General features: G+C 40.8%; 1 protein-coding gene across 5 annotated transcripts in view; it reads left to right on the top strand.

Annotated features, from left to right (window-relative positions):
* MICAL3 (microtubule associated monooxygenase, calponin and LIM domain containing 3) overlaps positions 1–23,001 on the top strand; it is a 140,372-nt gene extending 117,371 nt beyond the window's left edge. For 3 of the 5 annotated variants that reach the window (XM_048934192.1, XM_048934193.1, XM_048934195.1), the window contains exons 37-42: positions 1,606–1,713; positions 2,437–2,530; positions 15,693–15,758; positions 18,049–18,148; positions 18,999–19,072; positions 19,157–23,001. In XM_048934192.1, coding sequence (XP_048790149.1) covers positions 1,606–1,713; positions 2,437–2,530; positions 15,693–15,758; positions 18,049–18,148; positions 18,999–19,072; positions 19,157–19,341 — 627 coding nt within the window. In that variant the 3' untranslated portion in view covers positions 19,342–23,001. Of the gene's footprint in view, positions 1–1,605; positions 1,714–2,436; positions 2,531–6,801; positions 6,853–15,692; positions 15,759–18,048; positions 18,149–18,998; positions 19,073–19,156 lie in introns of all 5 variants that reach the window. The other 2 variants (XM_048934196.1, XM_048934197.1) reach the window with 2 other exon arrangements.
* Positions 23,002–23,630: the final 629 nt, after the last annotated feature.

Raw genomic sequence — 23,630 nt, 5'->3', positions numbered from 1 at the left:
AATTGTCTGTGTTAGAATGCATGCAACTATCAGTGCCCAGCAGTGCACCACGGTACAGAGTAATGCGGACGATCTTTGAGCTTCAGAACAAATGGGGTTGGTAGGGAGTTAAATATATATGTGTATTATTTTCTTACATACTTAGAACATAGAAATGGATTGTCACTCCTTTCAAAATCATTGTTCAAAATCTTTGGGTTCACTGAAATCTCAGTGAAATTCTTTGTCAAGCTAAAATGAAGATACAAGTTGCATTTCTGTTTTAGAAATGTTGCTGCTTTCTGAAGTCATTATTGGCCTTATTGACAGTCACAACAGCATTAAGTAGGATAGGAAAGTCATGCTGTCTCTAACTTTCCAGCAAAGTATTGACTTCTTGGAGCTTTAATAATGGTGCTTGCTGATCACCAATCTGAGGAGTTTTTAGTAGAGCTATGGTCCAGCCATATAAACCTCTGCTCACTGAGAACAATGAAACACAGATAGTGTGATCAGCACAGCAGTACAATAACTAGATAAAGGCAATTTCATGCCTGTATTAATGTTTTGTCCTTAAACTGAACTGTCGATGTGGAAGATATTTCCAGAAGTGGAAGACATCTGTGAGCAGCTATCTCATAAAGGCTACATACATGTATGTAGGAAGACATTTCTTCCCTGTAGTTCATTTAATGCAATTGTGAAGTTCCTTTGACACTCTAAAGGTGATGAGAGGAAACAAACCTAGATTACAACAAACCAACTAGTATACCTGAAAAGACACTGAACTTCATTTCAGTACAATCAAAAATTTAGATTTAGATATTTTTAAAACCAGTTCACTTGGGAGAAAAGGAGGAGTATCTTTCTATAAATGTAGCCTTTCTCATTTTGAATAACTTCTGGTGCTATAATATTCTAGTTTTAGTTAAGGTGTTGGTTGCTCTGTTTTATACCAGACAGTTTTGTGGCATTGTTCTTGAGATGGGATTTACCCTCTCACACCAGAACACCATTCTGCTTTCAAATATCTTTTTGCCTTCTTGATTTAGAGAAAAATTGCACAAATTCACACAGGTAATCATTACCAGTTATATCAGTATAATTCCCAAATGCGGATAATTTATATCCAGAATAAAACGGTTTCTATGAAGAGAGCAGAATACCAATGTAACTACACCTGTCTATATTAACCTCTTAGTTTATTCTGCTGTAACTGTTCATGTAGACATGTCTTTATCTTCTAAAATGAATTCAAGGTGACCCCCTTATAAGGTACTCATTGACTTGATTAAGTCCATTTGGTTAAATCTGTTGAGAAATAGGTTAAAAATGGATTTGATCATTGTGGAGAGGTTCCACATAGCAACGGAAGGCTGAAATGGGACATCATATAAAATCACAGCTTTGCAATTGGCTTATGTGCTTTTTCACTCCTGATTTGACCCTGAAATTGTTGCTCACTGCACTGTGAACACCTTTGCCTACAGAAGCTTGACTTTTGACACAGCTATGAGAAAGACAGAACACCTCCCTTCTGCGGTTTTGGAAAAGAAAATCATTTTCCCTCCCCCTTAGCTCCGGGCGTGGAAATAAAGTCTGCTGTTTTTCCTTCCTCTCCTCCAGAGAGCCTACACAGAAGAGGAACTGAATGCTAAGCTGACCCGACGAGTACAGAAGGCTGCCCGCAGACAAGCCAAGCAAGAAGAGCTCAAGAGGTTACATAGAGCTCAGGTAGCGTCTCACAGTCTTCTTGTTATGGCAGGAAACCCTATCTGAAGGCACCATGATCCTGACATTCCACTGGGTGTGTCAGAAGAAGCTCCAGAGCCAGAATTCCCTCTAGTTCTACATGGTTGCCTCTGCTCCTGCTTTGTCCGTCAAATTTGGTGCAATCTTTCAGACATGGGAAGAAATTGTTGTAACCTGTCAAGGTAGTTTAACAGCAAGAAGAATGACAAGTGCATGAGAGCATGACACCTTCCTACCTGGAGATGAATATAGTACCATTCACTGAATGAAAGAGCTGTAGTCAGTGACTGCTTTCCTAGATTATGCTGGTAGGTGAAGCGTTAACAACTAAACTTTACAAGAGAATCTGCTGGCACTGTTTATAGGAGATGGGTTTTGTTTAAAGGAAATTGCATGGGTTTTGTCGAGGAAGGGGATCAGCTGACTGAATGGCAACACCTTTCACTTAGCATTTAGGAGGGGGATTTCAGTTGTAAAAAATAGGTGAATATCCAGGTGTCTGTAAAACGAGATGCTAGGATGCAGAGATGGGGGTGTCCTCACTGGAGGGGACTGTGATGCTAGCTTTCAAGCCATTGTGTTGTTGGATGCAAATACTTATAGTTTTCAAACAGCTAATTTGACTGAAGTCGAATTGGTGCTGGATATGTGCTACATACAGAACAGGAGAATTGCTATGGATAAGCTCATTTCTTTTCTCAACAGATCATCCAGCGGCAGCTTGAACAAGTGGAAGAGAAGCAGAGACAGCTAGAGGAGAGAGGGGTTGCTGTGGAGAAGGCCCTTCGAGGAGAAGCAGGTATCCAGCAGAGCTTGGTTTGCTTTTTAATGTTTTTTTTTTTTATCAAATGCTTGTACAGTAGTCCATTGGTGCTTGGATTTTAGAGGCGTTTGGACCTTTGTAGCCTAGAATTAGAGTCCAATATGAATCCATTCCCCCTTTTCTTCTCTTTCTGAGGCCTTGTTCTTGTATTTCCTCTAATCCTTGGATCTTTCTAATGGCAGAGACTTAGTTTGCTTGTCTTTGCCAGAAACTCAGGAAGTAATCCTCCAGTTATTAATAATGGATGTCTGACTGTTTTCTACATATTATTGGATTTTACAGCTAGAAAATTTTGGGGGGTTCCCAGCTGCAATTCACAGCTTTCACAGAAAAAGAACCCCTTTTGTACATGAAGAAAGTAACTGTGAATTTGTGTGTGCTTTCTCTATTGTGTTGGATTATTACGGTAGTGTCCTTACAAGGGACCATCACAGAACATCTTCCTCACTGCACAGCCCAGCACACTGGTTGCTTCAGACAAAGCTGTGCAGAGCAGAAATGCAAACATGAAAGGTATCCATGTCAAGCTGTTAAATGAATGTGATCTGTGTTTATAATTAAACTAAATGAGTTTCACCTGATCTGGCAAAACATGAGTGGAGGAGTACTTGGTTGAGGTAATGCTAATAGTAGTGTAATGATCTGGAAGAAAAAAAAAGAGTCCTTTAATTGCATGGAGTCAAATATCCAGCAGGCAAATGCAGTGTGACTGTATCTGATAGGATTATGCCCAGGATTATGTACCTGATTACAAAGACCAGAAATCAGTTATGGTAACAGTAGAACAGATTGGAAGAATGATTTGGCTTGTTGCTTGGACGTAAGAGTGACCACTATGCCTATGAAGACGGTCTAAGATTAAGCAGTGAAGGTTCACCGGAAGAAAAGCTTGTTGAGATTCCTTTCCAGTTACTTCACCAAGTTTAGTTGTGTTTGCTGCTCCATGAAGACATGCTAAAGCAGCAGGTCTGAATAGTTATCAAAGCAAGTAAGTTCTACAAGTGTGGAAAACAGTCTTGATGACTGGAGTGGTATTGTGATCCGACTGGGTTTTTAACATGTGGGTTCAAGAAGTACCCTGTGTATAAACTCTTTCTCTGTGGTAGTGCCACCTTCCTTATGCAGTGTATTTCCCTGTAGTCCCACTCTATTTGCTGGCTTGCCAGTTACTGTGCTTACTAACACCTCTTCTTATTTCTAATTCCTCTTTTTCTTCTACGTCTGGAAGTCTGTCTTGAATGGTCAGCTGCTAAATGGCATTCATGTGAGATATGTCAGCACAAGCTGGAAATCTTAGCAGCTGAGAGAACATCCTTCAAAATGCCAAAGAAAAAAAATGTTCAGACCAAGAATAAGAGTTGGTATTTTGTATGGAAGGCTGCAGACTTAAACCTTTGCATAATACCTTACTCTCAGCTCTCCCAAAATGGAAGCAGTCTTAGATGAGCTTCTGTATTTGTGGATTTCCTAGCGAAATTATGAAATTGTAGGTCATTCTTTGTGAAATGAACCTCTTTTCTTCAGGAAGCCTGTAAGGTGTGCTTTACTCTTGATTACGGAGGCTTAACTCCACCTTAAAGAATTCACAAGCTCCAATTCTCCAGTTACATCCAGGGATTAACAAGAAACACATTTTGATGGGGAAAAAAGTAATATATATATATAATTTTATATATATATATATATATATATGTATAAAGCATAGCCTTTTTTAACTGAAAATTAAAAATAAACTCCATCCTTTACCACTTTTGCTTACATATTTCAATATTTACATAAATTTGCAATAAAATAGCAGAAATTATTTTCATTGTTTAAAGTATGTGACATCACATCCTGTGAGTGCATTTAATTTCTGCCTCCAATACCATTAATTATTCAAGAGGGCAGAATAATTTACTTCTCAACTGCATTGCGTGGGTATTGACCTAACTGTGACCACTGCATTGAGCAGTGCTGACGTGTGAAGATGTGGTGCCATACTCCTATTTCTGATAAGTTTTTCATAATGAAATTGTGTAAGCAGAAGCTAAACAAAAGAGGAAGGTCAATGTTGTCAACATTTGGGAAAAAATAATCCTTTTAATACACTTGTACAAGTGGGAGAAAGGGGAGGGTGGGAAGTATGCCCCCTATGCGCATACTCCATCCTCATAAAAGGAGAAGGATTGCAAGATGGGGCCGAAGTAATTGCTGTCCTCTAGAGGGCCACCAGCGTTAACTTGGAGATGATAAGGGCTCTGTAATGAGTCGGTTATTCAGCTTCCTTCCCTGTAGAGAGAGAGCAAATCACTCATTGACTAAACATTTAAACAGGAAGTTTTGGAAGTGTTAGTAGTAGTTTCCTAGTCCTAGATATTTGAAAATCCTGATTGAAGAAACAGTTTTCTATTTCGTAGTGATTCTTTTTCTTTTGTAGAAAGAGACAGACAAGACCATCTGAGTTACTTTCCAAGTCTCTTATCATCTTTCAGCATGTTCTGTTAGTCATCTTTCAATTTTTCTTTGTGTAGAGGTCTTTCATAAACTTAATTGCTCATGTCTCTGACCTCTTGACCTTTTCCCACCTTTATAGGAGTGTTTCTTTCATTAGACTGGTGAGAACAAAAAAAGATAGTCTGGGTAAGGATTTGTTTGCTTAGAATAATTTTGCTTTTATTTTCCATCCATTTTGTTTTGGCCTTAGTAGTTGGTTTATACCAATCAGAATAGTCACAGCAGTGTCCTGTGTGTTTACAGTTTAGATCCTAGCAGTAGAGCAAACAGTTCAGTACTATTTCCAGAAGTGACAGTCCTTATCTGATTGTTGCCAGGCTGAAATATTCTGTATGATAATGCTAGCAGGTCACTGTCAACTTTAATTTTGACAAAGTAATTGCACCTTTCTCTATAAGTTCTTTTCTTCTTTTTAATTTGGCTCAGCCTCAGGGAATGTGCAGCTGGCCTCCTTTCTTTGAAAAGCTGTGAATGCTCAGCCTCACATTTCATTTCTGATTCAGAAAATAGTCTCACACATATGATTACTCAATTGCCTTAATTGTTCTCTCCTAATGTCTTTGAAGATCTCACCCTTTGCCAGTGGCTTTTGTAGCAAGAATGAATGATCTGAAATGGAAGCTCTGTTTAAGGTGTCAAGTTTGTCCTATACAGGATGGGCCACGCTTTTGTCATTTGTATTTTTTTCTTCCCTTTTTGTTTTTAATTTTCTTTTGAATCATGGCATTTCACTGCCAAGGTAAAGTATGATAATGTCAGGAAAAAATTATCCCATTTTTTCTTCAGCATCCCAGGAGACAGCTGGGATGGGCTCACTGTTGAAGTAACACTGCTTTGTGTGATAGTGCATTCGCCTGTCTGGACATTATTAAGACTTTTCAATTATTGCCTTGAAAAATACGTAAACTTGACAATTTCTTGAACCTTTTTCTTCTTCTCCCTTGTTCTCCTTTAGCACAAACTTTGATAGTCATTTTTAAGATGTCTTGTACTGACAGTTTGATATTGAAAAATTTAAGAGCAACCTCTTGACATCAAGTGAATCATATGCAGTGAGAAACAGTGCTCTCAGTTCTCCCATGTCTCCTCCCCAAAGAATAATTATACAGTGCTAGACTCATGGTGTACCTGACTCTAGCAGCTGTGGACAGGCTTGTCTCTGTTTCACACCCTCTTATGTTCTTCTCTCACGTAGGTACTGCATTAGCAGAAACCCTTTTTGCCACACTTCTGCGTTTGCCATTTGTGTCAGCACTCAGTCAGTGCCTTTCACTCGTGTTCTCTACACATCCTCCACACACTCTCCTCCAAGAAGTCAATACTTGTACCTTTCTTGCAGCTGACCTAAACAGTTAGGAAAACAACAGGAAATCTGCTTTTCCCAGCAGGAACTGGGAAGACATCAGCATCAAGTGCTGGTGCAGACTGAGAGAGTGAAGTGTCTGTGTAAACTTCTTGATTTTTCTCCATGGATATCCATGCCTGCCTGCTGGGAATTTTCTCCTCATCTTCCCAATATATTTTTGTGATACATATATGTGCGTGTGTACATATATGTATATAAACAAAGGCGTAATTTTATATGTATTATATATATGTGCAAACGTACATAGATGCATGTTTCTTGTTGTTCTGTCTTTTTTGTTTCTGTCTGCCTGTATGTCTTTTTTTCTCATAGATTGCTTTGATTGTGTGGGGCTAGGGTGGGTATCTGACTCAATAACTCTGTCTTCACCGATTCCTTGTTATAGACTATTGGGGAGAGTCTTATTACAGTGACCTCATCGACTTGCATCTGGGTGGTATGTATAGCTGAACCTCTCGCTGACACTAACCCTGCTGACACTCCTTCCCACCCCTCCCTTCACCTACTTCTCCCATCCTTGGCTCACAATCAAGAAGAAACAGTCCTTGCACATGAACGGCAGAACCCCTTTTGCAGCTCAGGAAGAGGAAATCCTGGCATATTCCACAAGCCATGTGTAAAGCTCCTTCTTGTATTTTCTATATTGATAATTATTTCAGAATTTATATACAGTTCTCACTCCAGCCACCTTCCCTACTAGAAGTGGCCATTCTGACTTTTGTTTCTCCTTTGCAAAGTCCAATTCTACCATCCTAATCTTCAGGAAAATATATTAACGCAAAGGGAACGGCAGATCTGACCAACTCCCAACAGCTACAGCACTCTAAAGGACTAGTTATGCCTTTGCCTCCCTTTTCTCCTTCTGAGGCTCTTTTGCTCTTTTCAAAGAGTGTTTTGATGTGCTCACAAGAAATGCATCCTCAAGGCACTTTGGAAGCAGTGGTAGATAACAGATTTCTTATTTCTTGGGTTGTCTTATTGTAGGGCTAGAAGGAGGATCTACAAGTAGAGTTGCAGTCAGTTTTGGTGCAACCTACTGTTTCCAGTCACCTCCGTTTGCACCATTGCACAGCTACTAAGCTTGAGATATTATTTTATTTTTTGTATCTCATGTAAGTGACAAACATACAAGAATTTAGCTCTTTTTTTCCTTGCTTGATGATTATAATGTGATTGACACTCTGTACTGTGATTCTTTGTTTCTTTAATTAATGTTACTTTTAGCTCTTTTTTTCCTCACCTTACATTATAATGTGGTCATCAGTCTGCACTGTGGTTCTCCATTTCCTTAATTAATGCTACTTCCTGAATCCTGTAGTAGGCGGAGAATTTCTGCTTTGTAAATGGTGCTTGTTTAATGTTTGTCCCTCTTGAAAATTAAAATTCCCTTTACTGATTTAGTTAATATAAATCTATTCTTACAAAGCAAACAAATCTGTCAGTGGATCCAAGACAAGGCAAACCCTGCTAGGTTGCTTTGCCGTCTGAGAGTCTTTCATTTCATTTGTCATCAGAATATGAAGTTGCTTGATTAAACTGTGCTTTTGTTGAGGGGCCGCACTGCATCCAGCTCAGCAGGATGGAGGGTCCACGTGCTCCAGACCTGACCTAGGACAGATCCCTGGAGGTCTTCCCTCTGGTTTTATTGTTTTCTGCATTTGCACCTTCAGATGAAATCATGCCCAAGCTTTTAATTCTCATTTTTTCTCCTCCTCCAAGGGAAGGCTAACCCACAAAATACCTGCTTGCAGCCCTTTGTTGGGATTTACACAAAATTGCCTTGTTGTTTAAGAAAAGCCAACTGGAATCAAGTTTCAAAATGGAAGACTTGTTTAAATGCTTATTAGACCTGATTTGTTGCCCAGTTGGGCCCCACTGGTAATTTTGGTGAGATAGTCCTCCACAAACTGTGAAGCTTCTTGCACTGCTCCGTCCCACCAGCATTCTTTCCCAAGGTATCTTCTGCACAGAGGCTTTGAAATCCTCTTCCTAGGTGTGCCCAGACCCACGTGAACATGAAATGGGAGCTGTAAAAGGGTTGATGCTGAATTATCCCTAACAGATCCTTTTTCCTTGTCTAATGCTACTTCCACTAGACCTTTCCCTCCTCCCCATCCTTCTTCTCCCAATGCCTCATTAGAGACAGCAGTCCCATCAAAATCACTGATGGTGGCTTTAAGAAAAGCAAAATAATCTTTACTTAAAGGGACACTGTCACTTAAAAATTACTGTGTTGCAGAAAATCTCAAATAATAAAAAAAATGAATTTACATTTCGTATCTTTTGCTTTTTCCATTTCTCTGAGCTGAAATTGTCACTCTAGAGTAGTCATTTTTGGGCTTCTATTACAAGCTGCTTTTATTTATGTGGTGACTTAGTCATTTGGACTCCAAGCAGAGACAATGTTGATATTAAAAAGAAAAAAAGGCACTTTAAAACATATCATTCTGCTCATGTCAAAAATACCTTTCCCTAAAGAAACTTAAAAAAAAAAAAAAAAAAGCATTGGGCAGTATCCCTTTAAATGCACTGAGCCAGTAGAGCCTGCTGAGTACGTGGCTTTATAATTCAGTTTTGTTGCCTCTTTAATTTGCTTTTTATTTGCTTTGAGGGCTGCCAGAACACTTTTGCCAGAGGGGATACATTGCTGTGCTGATACTTGTCACTATTCAGCGGCTGATTTAAAGCTTGGCTCTCAAAGTAATGTGTCTATGCAGGCTGCTGCATCTGGGTGGAGTGCTGTTAAACCCCGTGGGGCTGCGTGGTCCTGCTGAGCACTGTAAGCATTGTGGGTTAATTATTCTCCAGATAATTTGTGTCTCTGAGGCATGGGCATAGCTCTGAGTCATGATGTCAGAAGAACGATAAGCAGAAATACATTGCAGAGTTATCTGTAACTTGGTAATTATTTTCAAGTGATTAGGACATTACTTTAATCTGGATTTTCTTTGTATTAATAAGAGTTACGTTTCATTTAGTGGTTACAGGCTACACAACAACAACAACTTCTGCAAGGTGTGGTAACTCTTCATCTTCTGGTCAAGTTCCAGTTTACGGGATTACGGCTTGCTACCCTGGCTACCCATGTTGTTCTACTCAGATTGCTCTACACTCTCTTCCTGTTCTAAAACACCATGTACTGTTGCTCTAAAGCAGATGTTTCATTTCAGGCTTCAGATGGTCACATTTCAATTCTGAGTAGTTTTTCCTATGTGTGTATATGCAGTTTTATTAAAAGAACGTTACAAAAGCGGCTAAATCAACTGAAATTAAGGTTGTGTATTATGTTGAATTATCAGCAGATTTATAACCTTTAGATCCACTGCCAAAAAATCTGTCACTTACCTTTAAGGAGTAACTGATAGCAACACTAGGAGGTCATCTCTGTAGATCCTCATGGAGAGGAAATGGGACATGGTCAGTGGACTTCACAGATGTTTGCTGGCAGCTGTGGAATGGTGAGACTTGAAAACATGGCCAGGAAGGATACAGTACTCTGGTGGATACACACTTTGTCCATTTTACTCACTTTCCAGGCGATCTTTGTCCTAATCCCATTACGATTCCATCCAGAGGGAATTGTTTTCCATCCAAAGCTCCTTACACCACTTCCATTTTCATTCTGAGTTTGTTTCTGCTTCTCAGGCATTTAATTTTAATCCCTATCTTTTTGACAAAGAAATCCTAATGTTTACCCTTCAGACCTCCTGTTCTTCCCCATTACTTGTTCCTGATCTTCTACCCCTTGTGTTCCCGCTGACTCAGGCCACCAGATTCAATCCCTACCAATGACTTCATCACAAAATATTTGAGTTCTTCTCCCTTTTCTACCATTATTCTTTCTCTGGATAACCCTAGGTGATACCTTCTTGAATCAGTCTAATTCCCTATTTTCCCCTCTCCTCTCTGCCTCTTCTTTAGCAGTTAGTGTTCTTAGTTTCCTTGCCCAATTAGTCTCAGCCTCAGATCTTCCTTTCCCACCAGTTCTTTGTCCCAGTTTAGCTCCCTGTCTGACTCTGGAAGACAGCTTTGTTGTTGCCTCCATATTTAAATGGACGACTTCATTTTCCTTGCACCCAGCAGGGAATCACTGGGGGTGCAGCCCCACACTCCAGTCGTGCTTTCCTCTTGGTTGGAGTCAGGAAGAAGGCTGGTATGTTTGACAGTGCTGATTTCAGACATTTGTTCTTTCTTGATAAGGTTCTGCTGAACATTGGATAAACAGGAAAAAAGACATATTGTGTTTTTGAAAATTCTTCATAGTTTGAAGTACAGTGTCCCAGAATTCACTTTTTATTAGCTTATTTAAAATACTGGGCTCACTGCATTCTTCAAAGACCTGCAGATCTAATTCTAATTGCAGGACCAGAGTCTGATATACAAAAGTGGTGAACAGTCCTACTCCTTCAAGAGGTTTGGAGTTGTAAGATAACATTACGTTTTCAGTCTGCAACTGCTTTTGAGACTGAAGCAAAACTGTAATGTGTTTTCTTTGCAGGAAAGGACATCTGATAAGCAGAACTTGTTAGGTGTAATGAGAGTACTTGCTAGGTACTGTAAGCAAACAATTGTCATTTACCTGCTTCTTTCTGGACGCCGCTCACAGGTGCACACAGAAACAAAGACACTGCACTAGTTCTGATTGCATTTTGAAGTGCCTTCAGGTCTGGTGGGATGCAGAAGACTTCTATGCAGTTATTTGCACGTTCTGCTCCAGCTATTGCTTTTCCAGGTTTCTTTAGCTTCCCCACCTCAGTTTTTTTTCCCCCACTCTCTTCTGCTGGTTAAAAACAGTATTCAGTTTGCATGGCGATGCAGTGGTCCATGAGTTTTGCCCTGTTTTCTTTCAATGATTGTATTTCAGAGCACGTTCTTATCGACATGGTTTTAGTAAACTGCTGTCAGACACCTCGAGCGATGTACTTACGGGATAGTTGTCAGAATCCTTTCCTTCAATTTTATAATGCCTATAATTGTGTGGCTGTTGCTCTGCAAGAGGTGGCTTTCTGTGTTCGTGCTCTTTTACAACGATTTCACTAAATGCTTTATTTCTCAGCACTTCAGTTTCTTACCATGAACAATTTCTGAAAGATGGGAAAGCATATATTTCCTGTTACTACCACAGTTTGCCTGATCTCTGTTTAACTGATCTGTGTTATAAGTACTGAGATAAAATTTAGAGTTCTTCATCTGCTGTTAAGTGGCACATGGGAGTTGTTAGTAGAATAAGAATTTATAAAGTCTCATGCTCTTGGCTTATAAGGCCAAGTGCTAGCATAGCAGTGTATAAGAATGGAAATTAGCCTCAGAGCTGGGTTTCCTACCCAGTGTTGCCATATGCTGATTTCCGAACTGCCCTGGTTTGTTCACAGATAGCCATACAGAAGTTGAAGCCTTCTGAATGCAACAAAGAACAACACAGAGTGAAAAGGAAGGAATGTCTTCATGGTTGCTATAAAATTTCTCTTCCTTGTTGTGGAGAGGCTTAGGAGCTCTGGCATTTATTCTTGGATTAGCTTCTGACTTCCATCAATTCATGGTTGGACTGGATGTTTTCGGAGGTCTTTTCCAACCTTAGTGATTCTATGACAGCCAAGTCTGCAGTCTCTCAAGTGTGCTATGGCAAACAAGGTCTTTCTTGTCATGGCTGTATGAACTCCGAAAGATCTGGGCAGTGCTGTTTGCAGAGGCAAGATAATTCCAGTCAAATCATTGATGGGATGTGGCTGTCCTCCCGTGCACCCTTTTGAATTCCTCTGCTTGCCATCTTTGTTTCTTGAGGCTGCTGATCTCTGCTTTGAAGGTTTCACAGTGAAGTAGGCCTGGAACAAATGGCATTGGCGGGGCAGCACATAGCTAACAGTGCTGTGGATAAAGACCTGTGATGTCTGACCTAGCCTGTATTTTTTTTCTTTTTTTTTTTTGTGGGAGGGGACATGTGAACAGAATCATTATTTTCATTGTTGTTTTTTAATTTGCTTGAAAAGAAGATGGGTTTTTTTCCGTCTGTCCGTGACTCTGTGATCAGAAAAGTTGTCTTGCAGTGATGATCATGTTTTTAACTTAATGAGCTCATGAGCTGGTGATTTCGCTAATTAGTAATGAGAAGGCTGTGATGTCTACTGTGGGTTTACTGATGGCTTTGGGGGAAGTAAGCAGACATACAGGGATTTACTGAGTGAGACGAGTGAGAAAGGCAAGGAAGGTGAGACAGTGCGGACTTTCTATAGTACTCAGTGAGATGCTCGGGCTCTTCTTGGGAGTGTGTTCACAGTGAGAACTTGTGCTGTTTAGCTGGCAGGAATGTGAGTGATCTGATGATACATTTGCTACCTACACATGTATCAATGTACATCAGTAAAACCTTTTCCATTCATCAGGTGATCTTCTTTTTTCTAGTTTTCTGTTTCTGAAACATTTAAGAGGCCTCTTCTTGACAAAGTTCATCTGAAAGGATAGTGAAATATGTGACGTGGAACACACCTCAATACTTGTTACTGTTGTTGAAAAATCTTTATCTTTTCAGGAAATACAATAAAATATTTTTCCTCTCAAAACCAGAAAGTTCCCATTTCAGTCTGCTTACAGCATCTGTACCACCTGCACTGATACTTACATTAGCAGGTTTGGGGAGGCAGTTTTCATAATTGTCACCTTAGAGACAATTGTAAAAGTACTCTTAAAATTCCACTACGTTATATGTTTTGCAACACTTGTGAGTTTGGATTATACCACATTCTAGGGCTTAATAATTGGTGCAGTTTTCACAGCTTTAGAGAACAAGAAGAGGTAAGTTTCAGGCTGCACTTCACTCTGCCCTTGCTGTTTAGGACCTCCAGGAAATAGGGAGCACTTCAAAGAGACTTGTTAACCATCATGGCTTGTTAATCATCATAGATTGATGGAAGTTGTTTCCAGAGCAACTGTAACAATTGTGTCACCTGTGTTCACTAATGCAACTGTAATTTGCAACGGGAATGATTGGAAAATATCTTAATAGTGCAGGTTATATTCATTACCTTAATGAAGAGCAATATTAATATTTCCAGTAGCAAGAGTATAGGCAGTATAGACTTTGTAACTCCATTCAAGAACACATTATTCTTAGACAGGAGTGGAGAGGATTATATTTCTGTTAAAAAATAGGACAACTAAGGCCAAAGGAAGAAAACATGATGTGGAGAGGTGTCTGCACTATTGTCTTCTGCTGTGTAAGACCAATGGCTTTTCATTACAGACCAAAGGTGGTATCTCTTCCTAGGATGTGACACTTTGCTTACTGATGACAAAAGTTAATAGTTTGTGGCCACTGTTGCAATGAGCTGAATGGCATTTTCAATACCAGGTATTTATTTTAAGATCAAATATGGCAAATTCGGAATTCCTCACCAAATCTGTAACTCCATAGTTAGAAATTCAGAAACTGTGCATAAGTCAGCAATATCACCCTACCCCCTAAAATTCTGAATGAAATCTCAAACCCTGAGAAATTGAAGTGGATTCTTCCACATAGTTAAATATCCATTTCCCGATCCCAAAAAGAACTGGTAGGCCATCAGCTAGAGTATAAGAGCTTATATGGTGAAAGAGTGATGTTGGTAGGATGAAGGTAGGATGTGAAACAAAAAATGTAATGGGCATAACGCACTACATGCTCTACTTTCTATGGAAGCTTCCTCACAGAGGACAGCCAGTATGTTTGATTGTTTTGAGGACTTGTTTTTGCTTTTGTAACCTAAATCTGTGAAATGCAAATCACAGGAAAAGCAGCCCTAGCATTTTTCATTTTGAGTGAAGAAGCTGGAAGACCGAATAACTAGAATTAAAGTTCTGGTACTGTCAACTTATGTTGGTATGGTGCTTTATCTGTAACTGTCATGTGGCCAACTGTGGAACCTCTCCTAGTGTTGCCCCTTCCTGCCCCCAGTGCAGAGGTTTCTTCCTGTCTGAGAAAGCCTTGCTGCTCAGACACAGGCTTTGAAGCTGATGTGCTCTTCCTCTCACTCCAGTGCGTCCTCCATGTGCTGTTCTAGTTCTGTGATGGTCCCTTCTAAAGCTCTCCCAGATTGCTGCTAGTCTAAAGTTATGTAAAGCTGTCTCCAAACCGTATGTATCAAACTGCTGGCTTCTCCACTTTACAAGTTACTCTTACCATGTTATTGTTCTGGAGCTTCCTTTTCCCAAATAGGAATGCCTCCCATTTGTAAATGAGGTTCTTCATTGAGAAGTGTTTCAGTTTGCTGGCTTTGATATTTCAGGCTCATCACCTCCTTAGTGCATTTGTTGTCCTGTAACTACTAAAGTGGTACCAGTTATTTTCTACTATTTATCTCTGCAACGTTAAGTACAGCTGAAGAGGAGATTGTAAGTGTTGAAGCAGCTGAACCATTGTAGAGATGAGAAATGTTTGTCCTTCATTGAGTGACTGTGACAATGGAAAATATTCAGTAAGTCACTGATGTTAACAGGACTTGTAAGCTTTGTGAAATGAGAATGTCAAGGGACAGCTTTAAATTCACCATTTTATCTATGCAATGCCCTTAGGTGATCACTCCCACCACAGAAACTGACATGAATCATTCTTTTATCCACAAAAAGCTGATTCTCCTCTAAGCACCCAACCCAGTACATGTACTCACCATGCTTGACACGGCAGATCCTGGCAGATGGGTTCCACGTGAATCAGATTCTTCCTGTGATGTTCCCTACCTGAAGGAATTATTTTCCATTTAAAAGGATACTTTTTCCATCAGTGGATGCTGCCACGGTGATAAGAGCATGGTCTGATAAAGCCATAAGGTGGGCTGGCTGTTTACAGCTGGAGTCTTATGCATGCAGGCGAGACTTTTTGTAACCCTGCTTGAAATTTGAGATTTATCAGCAGGAGTTAATTATTTATCTCTGCTCCTCCTGACATCTTGTTCACAAACTTTTCAGTTAAAGACCATGTGATTGGAAATTTATGTTAGGAAAAAGTCAGCAATAACCTCTTGTCTAGGAATTGTATAGCTCAGTAAGAGTTCACTGATACTCGGCCTACCTCTTATCTGTTATCTGTGCTTGCTAGAGACATTATTCATCTGTAGACTGTTCCCTTGTTTCTGTTTCTCCATTTCTTGTATTTTTTCTTTTCTTCTTGTGTTTCCTTTCTTTCTCACTCTTACGCTTTTTGTCCTTTGCTTGTCTTTTATTTCATCCCTTTCCTCTCTTCCGTTCCACTTCCAACTTCCTTTTCCTCTCCTGCCTCTTCCTCTTCCTCGTTTGGTCCTATTGAAGTTGAGCCCAATGGCGGGACACCACGTCGTAGACCTCTCTCCTTCTGCCCTTGCTGTGCCCACGAAGGTAACGTAACCTCACATGCTCCCTGTTCTCCTTGACCACAGCTGGGTTGTCACAGCAGCACTAGTCAGCTAGTGACCACAGGGTCCCCAGCCTTTTCTTATTGTTTCCCCAAACCATCCTTCTCAGTAGCAACCTGGTAATCAGCTTTGTGGGCCTATGACAAGTTACTAAAGGTACAGTATCCCTTTTGTTAGACCCAGCTGTGCTGTGGCGGGCATGGTGGAGCGGTGGTGGGAGCAGTAACATCACACTCAAAAGTTTCTGTTTGCATTTGGTGGCTTTGATTTCTCCATTCCTCCTGAGAGGTGTTTGGAAGGTGGGGTATGGGAAGAAAATTTGCTTCCTTAAATTGCCTTTTAATTAATTTACATGGATTAAAGGAATACTGTGTCTTTTTAAAGGACTGGTTTGCAAAACATCCGTGAACTTTAAAATTAAGCAAACCTTAAGTTAGACTAGTTTTCCCTCATCTGTCTTGCTGAGTGAGTTCTTTAACTGTCTCAAATGGAGATTGCCATAGAGTTTCCATTGCCAAGGCATGGGGGAAGGGTGTTGTTTGTGTGTTCATGGTGTAATTTTGCTAACCACTTACTTTGCTTTCCATGGTGCTCTCTCATATCAGTTGTCAGTGCTCTCTCTCCAATCCTACCATTCTTCCTCTTCTCATTGGCTGTTTAAAAATACTTAATATATTCCATAGGTCAGTAGTGCTGTGTTTTTGGCTTTTTCTTAGAGGCATTTGTTTTCTGTACATCCTGACATTGGAAGGGACAGGGAGACTTCCCAGTGCTTTCATGCGCCACTGCACTGGACATCTGCATGTTCCGTCTCCCTCTCCTGCCGCCATATGGGCATATTGTGCAGAGATGCTCAGAAAGGAATGCTTGGAAATGAGCAACACACTGATACCAAGCCCAGAGAACTGGAGGCTGTTAGGGTTGTGCAGCTGGGTCTGGTATTCCCCAAGGGTTTGCTCTGTCAATTTTTCAAAGGCAGATGTTCTCAGACTAAGTTGCAGTTCAGTGGAATTGTAGGCCTGTTTTTACTTCTCTCCAGCACAGCAGTTCTCTGAGATCAGAAGGTTGAAGTCAGGTCACAGACCTGACCATTAATAGTCACTACCATGATATTCGTGTAGTCTTTCCTAGAGTTTAAATAGCAAACTTGCTGCATGATTATTTTTGGAATCAAAATGACTAGTTAATAGGTTTTGCTCTTGGTGTAGATAGTATGTAGCCTTGATAACAAACTTAGGGCTGTTAGTTACTTTGGAATGCCAACCATACGTGTCAGGAAGTGCTGTAGGGCTCAGGAAGTGCTGTAGGGCTCACTTTGAGACCTTACTCTTGCCTCCGTTTCTGTGCAGGTAGGTGAGTTGCCAAGGTTCTTGATGGTGTTGGGTAAGAGTCAAGGCACTCATCTGCAGATAATTCAGTGTGAATTCAGTGGCCCAAAACAAGGGACTGCCAGGAGGAGCTTTCCTGGTAAGCTCTTGTGTTTGGTAAAAATCTACAAAAGGCTTTGGGAACAGAATTCTGCAATTTATTCTAGGCAACTTCTGACAGATGTGAGATTGATCAGTGTTCTCCTGCATCAATTTATGAATTGGTTTAAAAAAATAAATACCAACCAAGAAATACCATGGCCCAAGATTTTTTTGCTTCCATTTTCACATTGGCAAATGTGTCTGGGGGTTCTCTCTTTCCTTCTGGTGCTGATGTGCGATACAGCAGAAGTAGTTTCTGTGCTTACTGTGCACAGGGGATCGTCAGGGTGGATAGATGCATGTGGCTAGGAGGAGCAGTCAAAAACACTCATTTAGCTATTGAAAAAAGATGAGATGTTACTTTCTGTCAGTAAAATAAATGATTGAGGATGTGCAGTTGAAGAAAATAAGACGTAGAGTGGCAATTGAATCTATTTCTGATGAGCACACACTTAAGTAGCTGGCATTAGGAACTATAAAGCTCTTCTAATGAAAGGAAAAGTGAAATACAGAAGTGTGGGCTTTCTGCAGTAAATGTGAGGAAGAAACAAGCAATCACAGAAAATCAGAAAGCAAAAAATAATAATAAAAATCAGACTCCAAAGACAAGAGAATCCTTTTGGAGATGACTTCCACTCTTTTGTGTGCTCTAGGCAAACTGAATGGACCCGGCTTGGGAGTGCTCTGGCAGCATCTTGCTCGGCTTTCTTTGCACATTTTGCCCCATTGTTGTTTTTGCCATTTGGGCTTGTAAGGATTGTGTGGCATTTTGCCACACAGTCTTACCAAGTTTCTTCTTTGCAGGCATGGGAAAGAAGGATGATCCCAAGCTGATGCAAGAATGGTTCAAGCTGGTGCAAGAGAAGAATGCCTTGGTTCGCTATGAGTCTGAGCTGATGATCTTGTAAGTCAATGTGCAAACTTCAAAAGAGGGAATATTTTATAAACAATGGTGGAAGATCTGCCAGTACCGTTTTCCCTACAATGCTGAAGATCAGCAGTCATACAGTTTGATTCTTGGCTGAAATAGGGATCAAACTTTCAGAAGAGTACAAGAACTATTTGCACGTGTGCAGTAAGGATATTTGTTCAGTTCTGCGTCCTTTCCAAGCTGTTCTTGGATAAAACACAGCACATTAGTGAATGACGAAGAAATGATGAATGGCTCCTAAGTGTAGCCAAACTGCTTAATTCTGTTACCTTTGTCATATGGCCCCTCTTCTCTGCCTGCAGTGGGACTCCAGTGCTTCTCGTTTGGGCTCACGTGACAGATTTTTTTCCTGTAAAAAATCCGTGAGCTTTCTTAGTCCCCGTGGTGCAAATTCATAGGAATTAGTTTCTGAGCACAGCAGCTGACCTGAGCAGTGTGTAAGCTTGGTGTCTTTTGGTGCCTTTGTCAGAAAAGCCCCAAGATGTTGGCTGCATTGGAATCTGAAATGGCAATGCCCTGGCATGACCTGAGTTGTTAAGTAATTTGTTCTTAGAGTGGCAAATAGCAGATAACGTTGAGGTAAGGTATGATTTTACAGTGATTGCAGCTTTGCTTGTTCCCAGTGTTTCACACCGTTTTAGATTTAATCTTTAAAAATCTAGTTCTATACATCAGTTATCTCTAAAGTTGTTCTAAAATAGATTGATAAAATGCATAGCAGATATCTAGAGGGGGGAGAAGAAATTGAGAAGGGATATGGAGCAATTGTACAGAGTATTTGATTACATCCAGAACTTGAACTCCTGGTGTGTTTTCCTTGCAGCGCACGGGAGCTAGAACTGGAAGACAGGCAGAGTCGATTACAACAGGAACTCCGGGAGAGGATGGCAGTGGAAGGTGAGAGCAATAAATATGACCTCGTAGTTTGTATGTGCATATTTCTAGTCTTGAGTGTGCTAACAGTTTTTGACATCTCTGTAGATCATCTAAAGACAGATGAGGAGCTCTCAGAGGAGAAGAGGATCCTGAATGAGATGCTAGAAGTAGTAGAGCAGAGAGATTCTCTCGTGGCTCTCCTTGAGGAGCAACGGCTTCGAGAAAAAGAGGAAGACAAGGACCTGGAGGCAGTCATGCTTTCCAAAGGATTTAGCTTGAACTGGTCCTGAGCTCAATACATTTACCTCTGCTGGTTTGTGTTCTCCAGTTGGCTTACCCTGAGTTCGCCAGAATTACATGGATAGGAAGATGTTGAAGGGGAAATCTCCGAAGGGCCCGACAGCATGCAGCGATTTGGTTTGAAGCACTCAGAAGCCTTTTGATAAGTGTGTTGGCTCCAGAAGCTTAAGTTTTACATGTCTGCAAGCCATGTTGAAGACAACGAGTGGAGCCTGTGGAGTCTCCTTGAAGTTCAGTACAATTGACTGTATTTTATTTTTGTTTGGTAGCAGGGAGAGGAATAATCCATGTGTGGGGAAGGAGGTTAAGGGAAGAAGTACCTTAACTAATCTGGATTTATGGCAGTCCATTCCTTTCCCATTTTTACTACAACAGTCCTAATAAAAGGGAGGGAAGTAACAACCCTCTTTGGAAAACCACAGCAGCCTGTAGCAACCTGTTTGATGGAATCAGCTATCCAGGAGAGCTCCAGAAGCCCAGGGCAGCACCTTCTTTGTTTTAGTCTTCCTCCCCACCAAAGAAACTTACAGTTGGTCATTATGCATGGATATGAAGAAATGAGACAGAGAAGACACTACTAGTTATGCGTGATGGAACTCTCTGCCTCATGTTTTGTAAAGAGATTTGGGCATCAGAAGACTCACTCCCTATCACGGTCTCCTAAGTCTTTATTGTTGGGGAAAAAGGGGAGAAGAAGAGACAGAAGATGCCCTTCTGCTTTGCTACACACTGGAGAGACAGCTGCTGCTGGCCTTTATCTTCTTGGCCACAGCTCAGAGGCTGATGGGCTTCTTTGTTCTGTTTTTATTGCGACTGTTTTGACACTGGAAAAACTGACTGTGGGACAGTGTTGAGTGTGCGCTGTGGCAGGGGTGTTACCAAGCAGCATTCCCTGGCTGTTCAGCTCCTAAAAGGGAGAAGCCCGTAAGTGACTGAAACCACCATTAAGACTTTTCAGTGTTTTTATTTTTTCCTCTATATTTTGTTTTTGCACATTGGAAACGAAGCTTAAGACCTGCCTGGGCCCTCAGTCACTTTGACCCTTTTATGTCGATTAACTTATTTTTTTAATACTTGAAAGAAAATTCATTTTTGTATCTTTTAGGAAAAAAAAAAATATGGATGAATGATAGGTGTGTGTGCCTGCTGCATCCTACAACTTCCACTTCTAAATTACTGGACGTTGTTACCTGTGGCTATTTATTAGTGTTTTTATAATGTTACACATATTCGAGGGGGGATGGGGGAGTGTTTTAACTCTATTAGAGGAAGACACTACTGCAGATTGGTCCCTCTTTCAGAGCAAGGGCAGTCTTTATGGACCCCATGGACGCATCCTGCCCTAGCAAGATTTCCTTTATGATAAAATCCTGCACACTTGTGGAGTTGTAAGAATCTATTTTGTGTTCCTAGCATACTTTTCTTCTGCGTCCCAAAAATCCCTCTGTTGGACTAATAAACCTATAATTTATTTAAATTTAAAATTTTTATAATGAGAAAGCCAAAAATGTAAGGCAGAAATATCCCATATGTCCCTTTCTCACTGAAAGAGGGACCTTCATACTCCTGAGATACAGCTAGAGGGACTTTCATGAAAACAAAAACAGCACATTTCCTGCTACTTCCTGTTGGAAGAAGCTCCTTTTGGCTCAGCTGGTGAAGCTGCTGCTTTTAAGCTAAGAGGGTACTCATTATAATTGTGTGTTAAGTAATGCGCAGGTCATGCACTTAGCAATTCAGCACCATCCACTGTTTGACAGATTCAGGAGCATGCTACATCCTTAACTTGTTGCACAGAGCTGCAATAGCACTGTGTGTTGGGTCTGTGTCCCATCCTTAACGTAATGTGTTAAGAAGTTGTTTTTAATTCGTTTTTGTTTTTCCCCTTGAGTTGTTGCCTATTTTCTTTTCACGTTAAGGAAATACTAAGCCTGCTCTCCAGTGTCTTTGGAAAGGTGTTCCATTCCCAAGCATATTCATACAGCATGGTGGCTCTTTCAGCTTGAACATACACTGTTGGTGCAAGATGCCCAAGCAGGGCTGAACATCCTTTAATTCTTTGCCCCAGGGTAAATGTTAACATGGTTTACTGCTGCTGACTCTCTGTCTCCTTCAAAGAGGCCAGCTGTCTATAACCTGAGGTCACCTCTGATGGATGAACATATGCTGAGGAAGAACATGTAGGATGGTGTCCAAGGTCTGTGAGCAGGGCTGATTGCTAACTACGGAAACTTGTTTTTTATACTTCAGGAGTTTCCTCTTTTCCCCTCCTTACCATTGTCATTTAAGGCATTGCAAATTAAACACACGCTGTGAAACAAAGCAGGTAGGCAGCTTCAGTGCTACTTAGTAACTATGCATGTTAGAAAGTCATACCCCTATACCAACCTCACTGGACAAAACTCTTGAGGAGTGTTGGCCTGCTAAGAGGATTCGGTTAGCAGAGTACTCCCTATTTGCCAGGGCAGAGGCCAGCTGTGGAGTCAAACTGGTGGTGGTAATAGGTTACGTAGTCTGCATGAGGGGCCAGTGGAACCTGCAGAGGAGAGGAGAAAGAGAGAACCTCAGTAATTTCCAGTAAACTGTCCTGCGCAGAGAATCAGCCTCAGTCCCTTCTGTAGTATGGACCATATTTAACTTTTAACAAAAGATCACTGAATGTGAGCTGTATGAAGAAGACATACCAGGTTAGTACCTATCCCTTTTCATGCTGGGGGATGTGGGCCAGATTTTTTCACTGCCTGAGTCTATCACTTGAGGGTGTAATGCCCTACTGCAGGGGAAAAATGCATATCCTACAACTGAACTCTCTGAGTTGTGCTGAAGTCCTCCAGCACTCAGAATGAAAGTGGAGACCTAACATCGCACACACAGTCAATTGAAAGTACATGAAAGGAAACCTTAAAAGGCCTTTTTATATCAAATGGTTTTAAAAGGCACAACTTGTATTTGCTGTTCAGTTGCACTTTAAGAATATAACTTACATACCAGATACTGGGTTTTTTTACTGTCTGAATATTTTTAATTCAAACTTTGTATTTTTAAAGCTAAAGAAGGCTCTTGTGACCACAAGATCCCTTATTTGTATCAGAATCCAAGTAGGATGTTCTAGCTCCTTGTGCTATCCAGGTGCAAAGCAGCACATGTCTCAGCCATGTGTATTCAATGACGTGTGTCCGTCAAGCACATGAAGGAAGTGAGAAGGCCCTCAGCTTCTGAGAATTAGGCATGCAAAGGTATCTGCTTGTATGCCCTATGTGACAGTCCTCGTACCAGGGGCTGGCTCCTTCCTCTGTGTTGTGGGAGGAGCACAGAGCTCAGAACCTAACCCACCTTTGTTTCCAAATGGGCACACTGAGGATGTGGCAAGCGCTTCAGTCCCCTAAGGGGAAAGGAGGAGGTGATATCACCTCCTGGAAACACCCAGGAAGCAAGTAGGGATGGGGGAATGAAGACTGCCAGAACACCCGATCTGCTGTTTTCACAGTACAAATACTTTGTTTTTTGTTTTTCAACTGTTCTGTTCCTTTTACTGTCTTTTCATTTAAGCTCACAAATGGCTGTAAGATCCTGAGCTTCAGAGAACTATGCATGGGGAGATGACAAGAGCATCTTTCAGCTCCAACTTCCAGACATGCTCCTTTTTTTTTCAGCTAACCAAAACCCCATGGTCTCGCTAGGGCATGATACAAACTGCGTCGCTGAACATATTTTCAAGCAAACTACAAGTTTTAAAAGTCTGTGCTACTCTCTGTCTCTGCATTTTATGTAAATATTTGTTTATATGTAAAGACACCAGTGGATCCATGGGTTACCCCTGCGGTCAAAAACCTGAGTTTGTGCAATGCCTAGGCCTCTGTTAGAACACGGTGCTTGCATAGAGCTAGTCACCACATTTGTGTGCACTCTGGTGGTTTTTAATATTTTTATACATCCTAATCCTGAACATTATGAAGTATTATAAGTGGTCTAGACTGCATGATCTAGAGCAGCCAGCATTTCTATTTTCTTAGCAGCTGTTCCTAAAATTTTCACAGCTACACCTTGTTTGGTTAACATTCTTTTAAAATGAGTTTTCAATTAAACGTTTACACCAAGCGCCAGCGGACTAGAAAGGTGTTGCATTATAAAATCTCCTGAGTACAAACTGAAAAGCCACAGCATTGGCTGTATGGGAATTTAAATCATCACTGTCTGCAATAAAGAGAACTCTAAAGCATACTAATAACCAGCTTGTACATAGTTGGCGGAGAGAGATCGCCTGCTCTTGACTGTTGCA

This window comes from Lagopus muta, chromosome 1, assembly GCF_023343835.1.
Source record: "Lagopus muta isolate bLagMut1 chromosome 1, bLagMut1 primary, whole genome shotgun sequence".
In the NCBI taxonomy this organism is placed as follows: Eukaryota; Metazoa; Chordata; class Aves; order Galliformes; family Phasianidae; genus Lagopus; species Lagopus muta.
The sequence above is the reverse complement of the archived record's forward strand: the minus strand, read 5'-3'. Positions and strand labels throughout refer to the sequence as shown.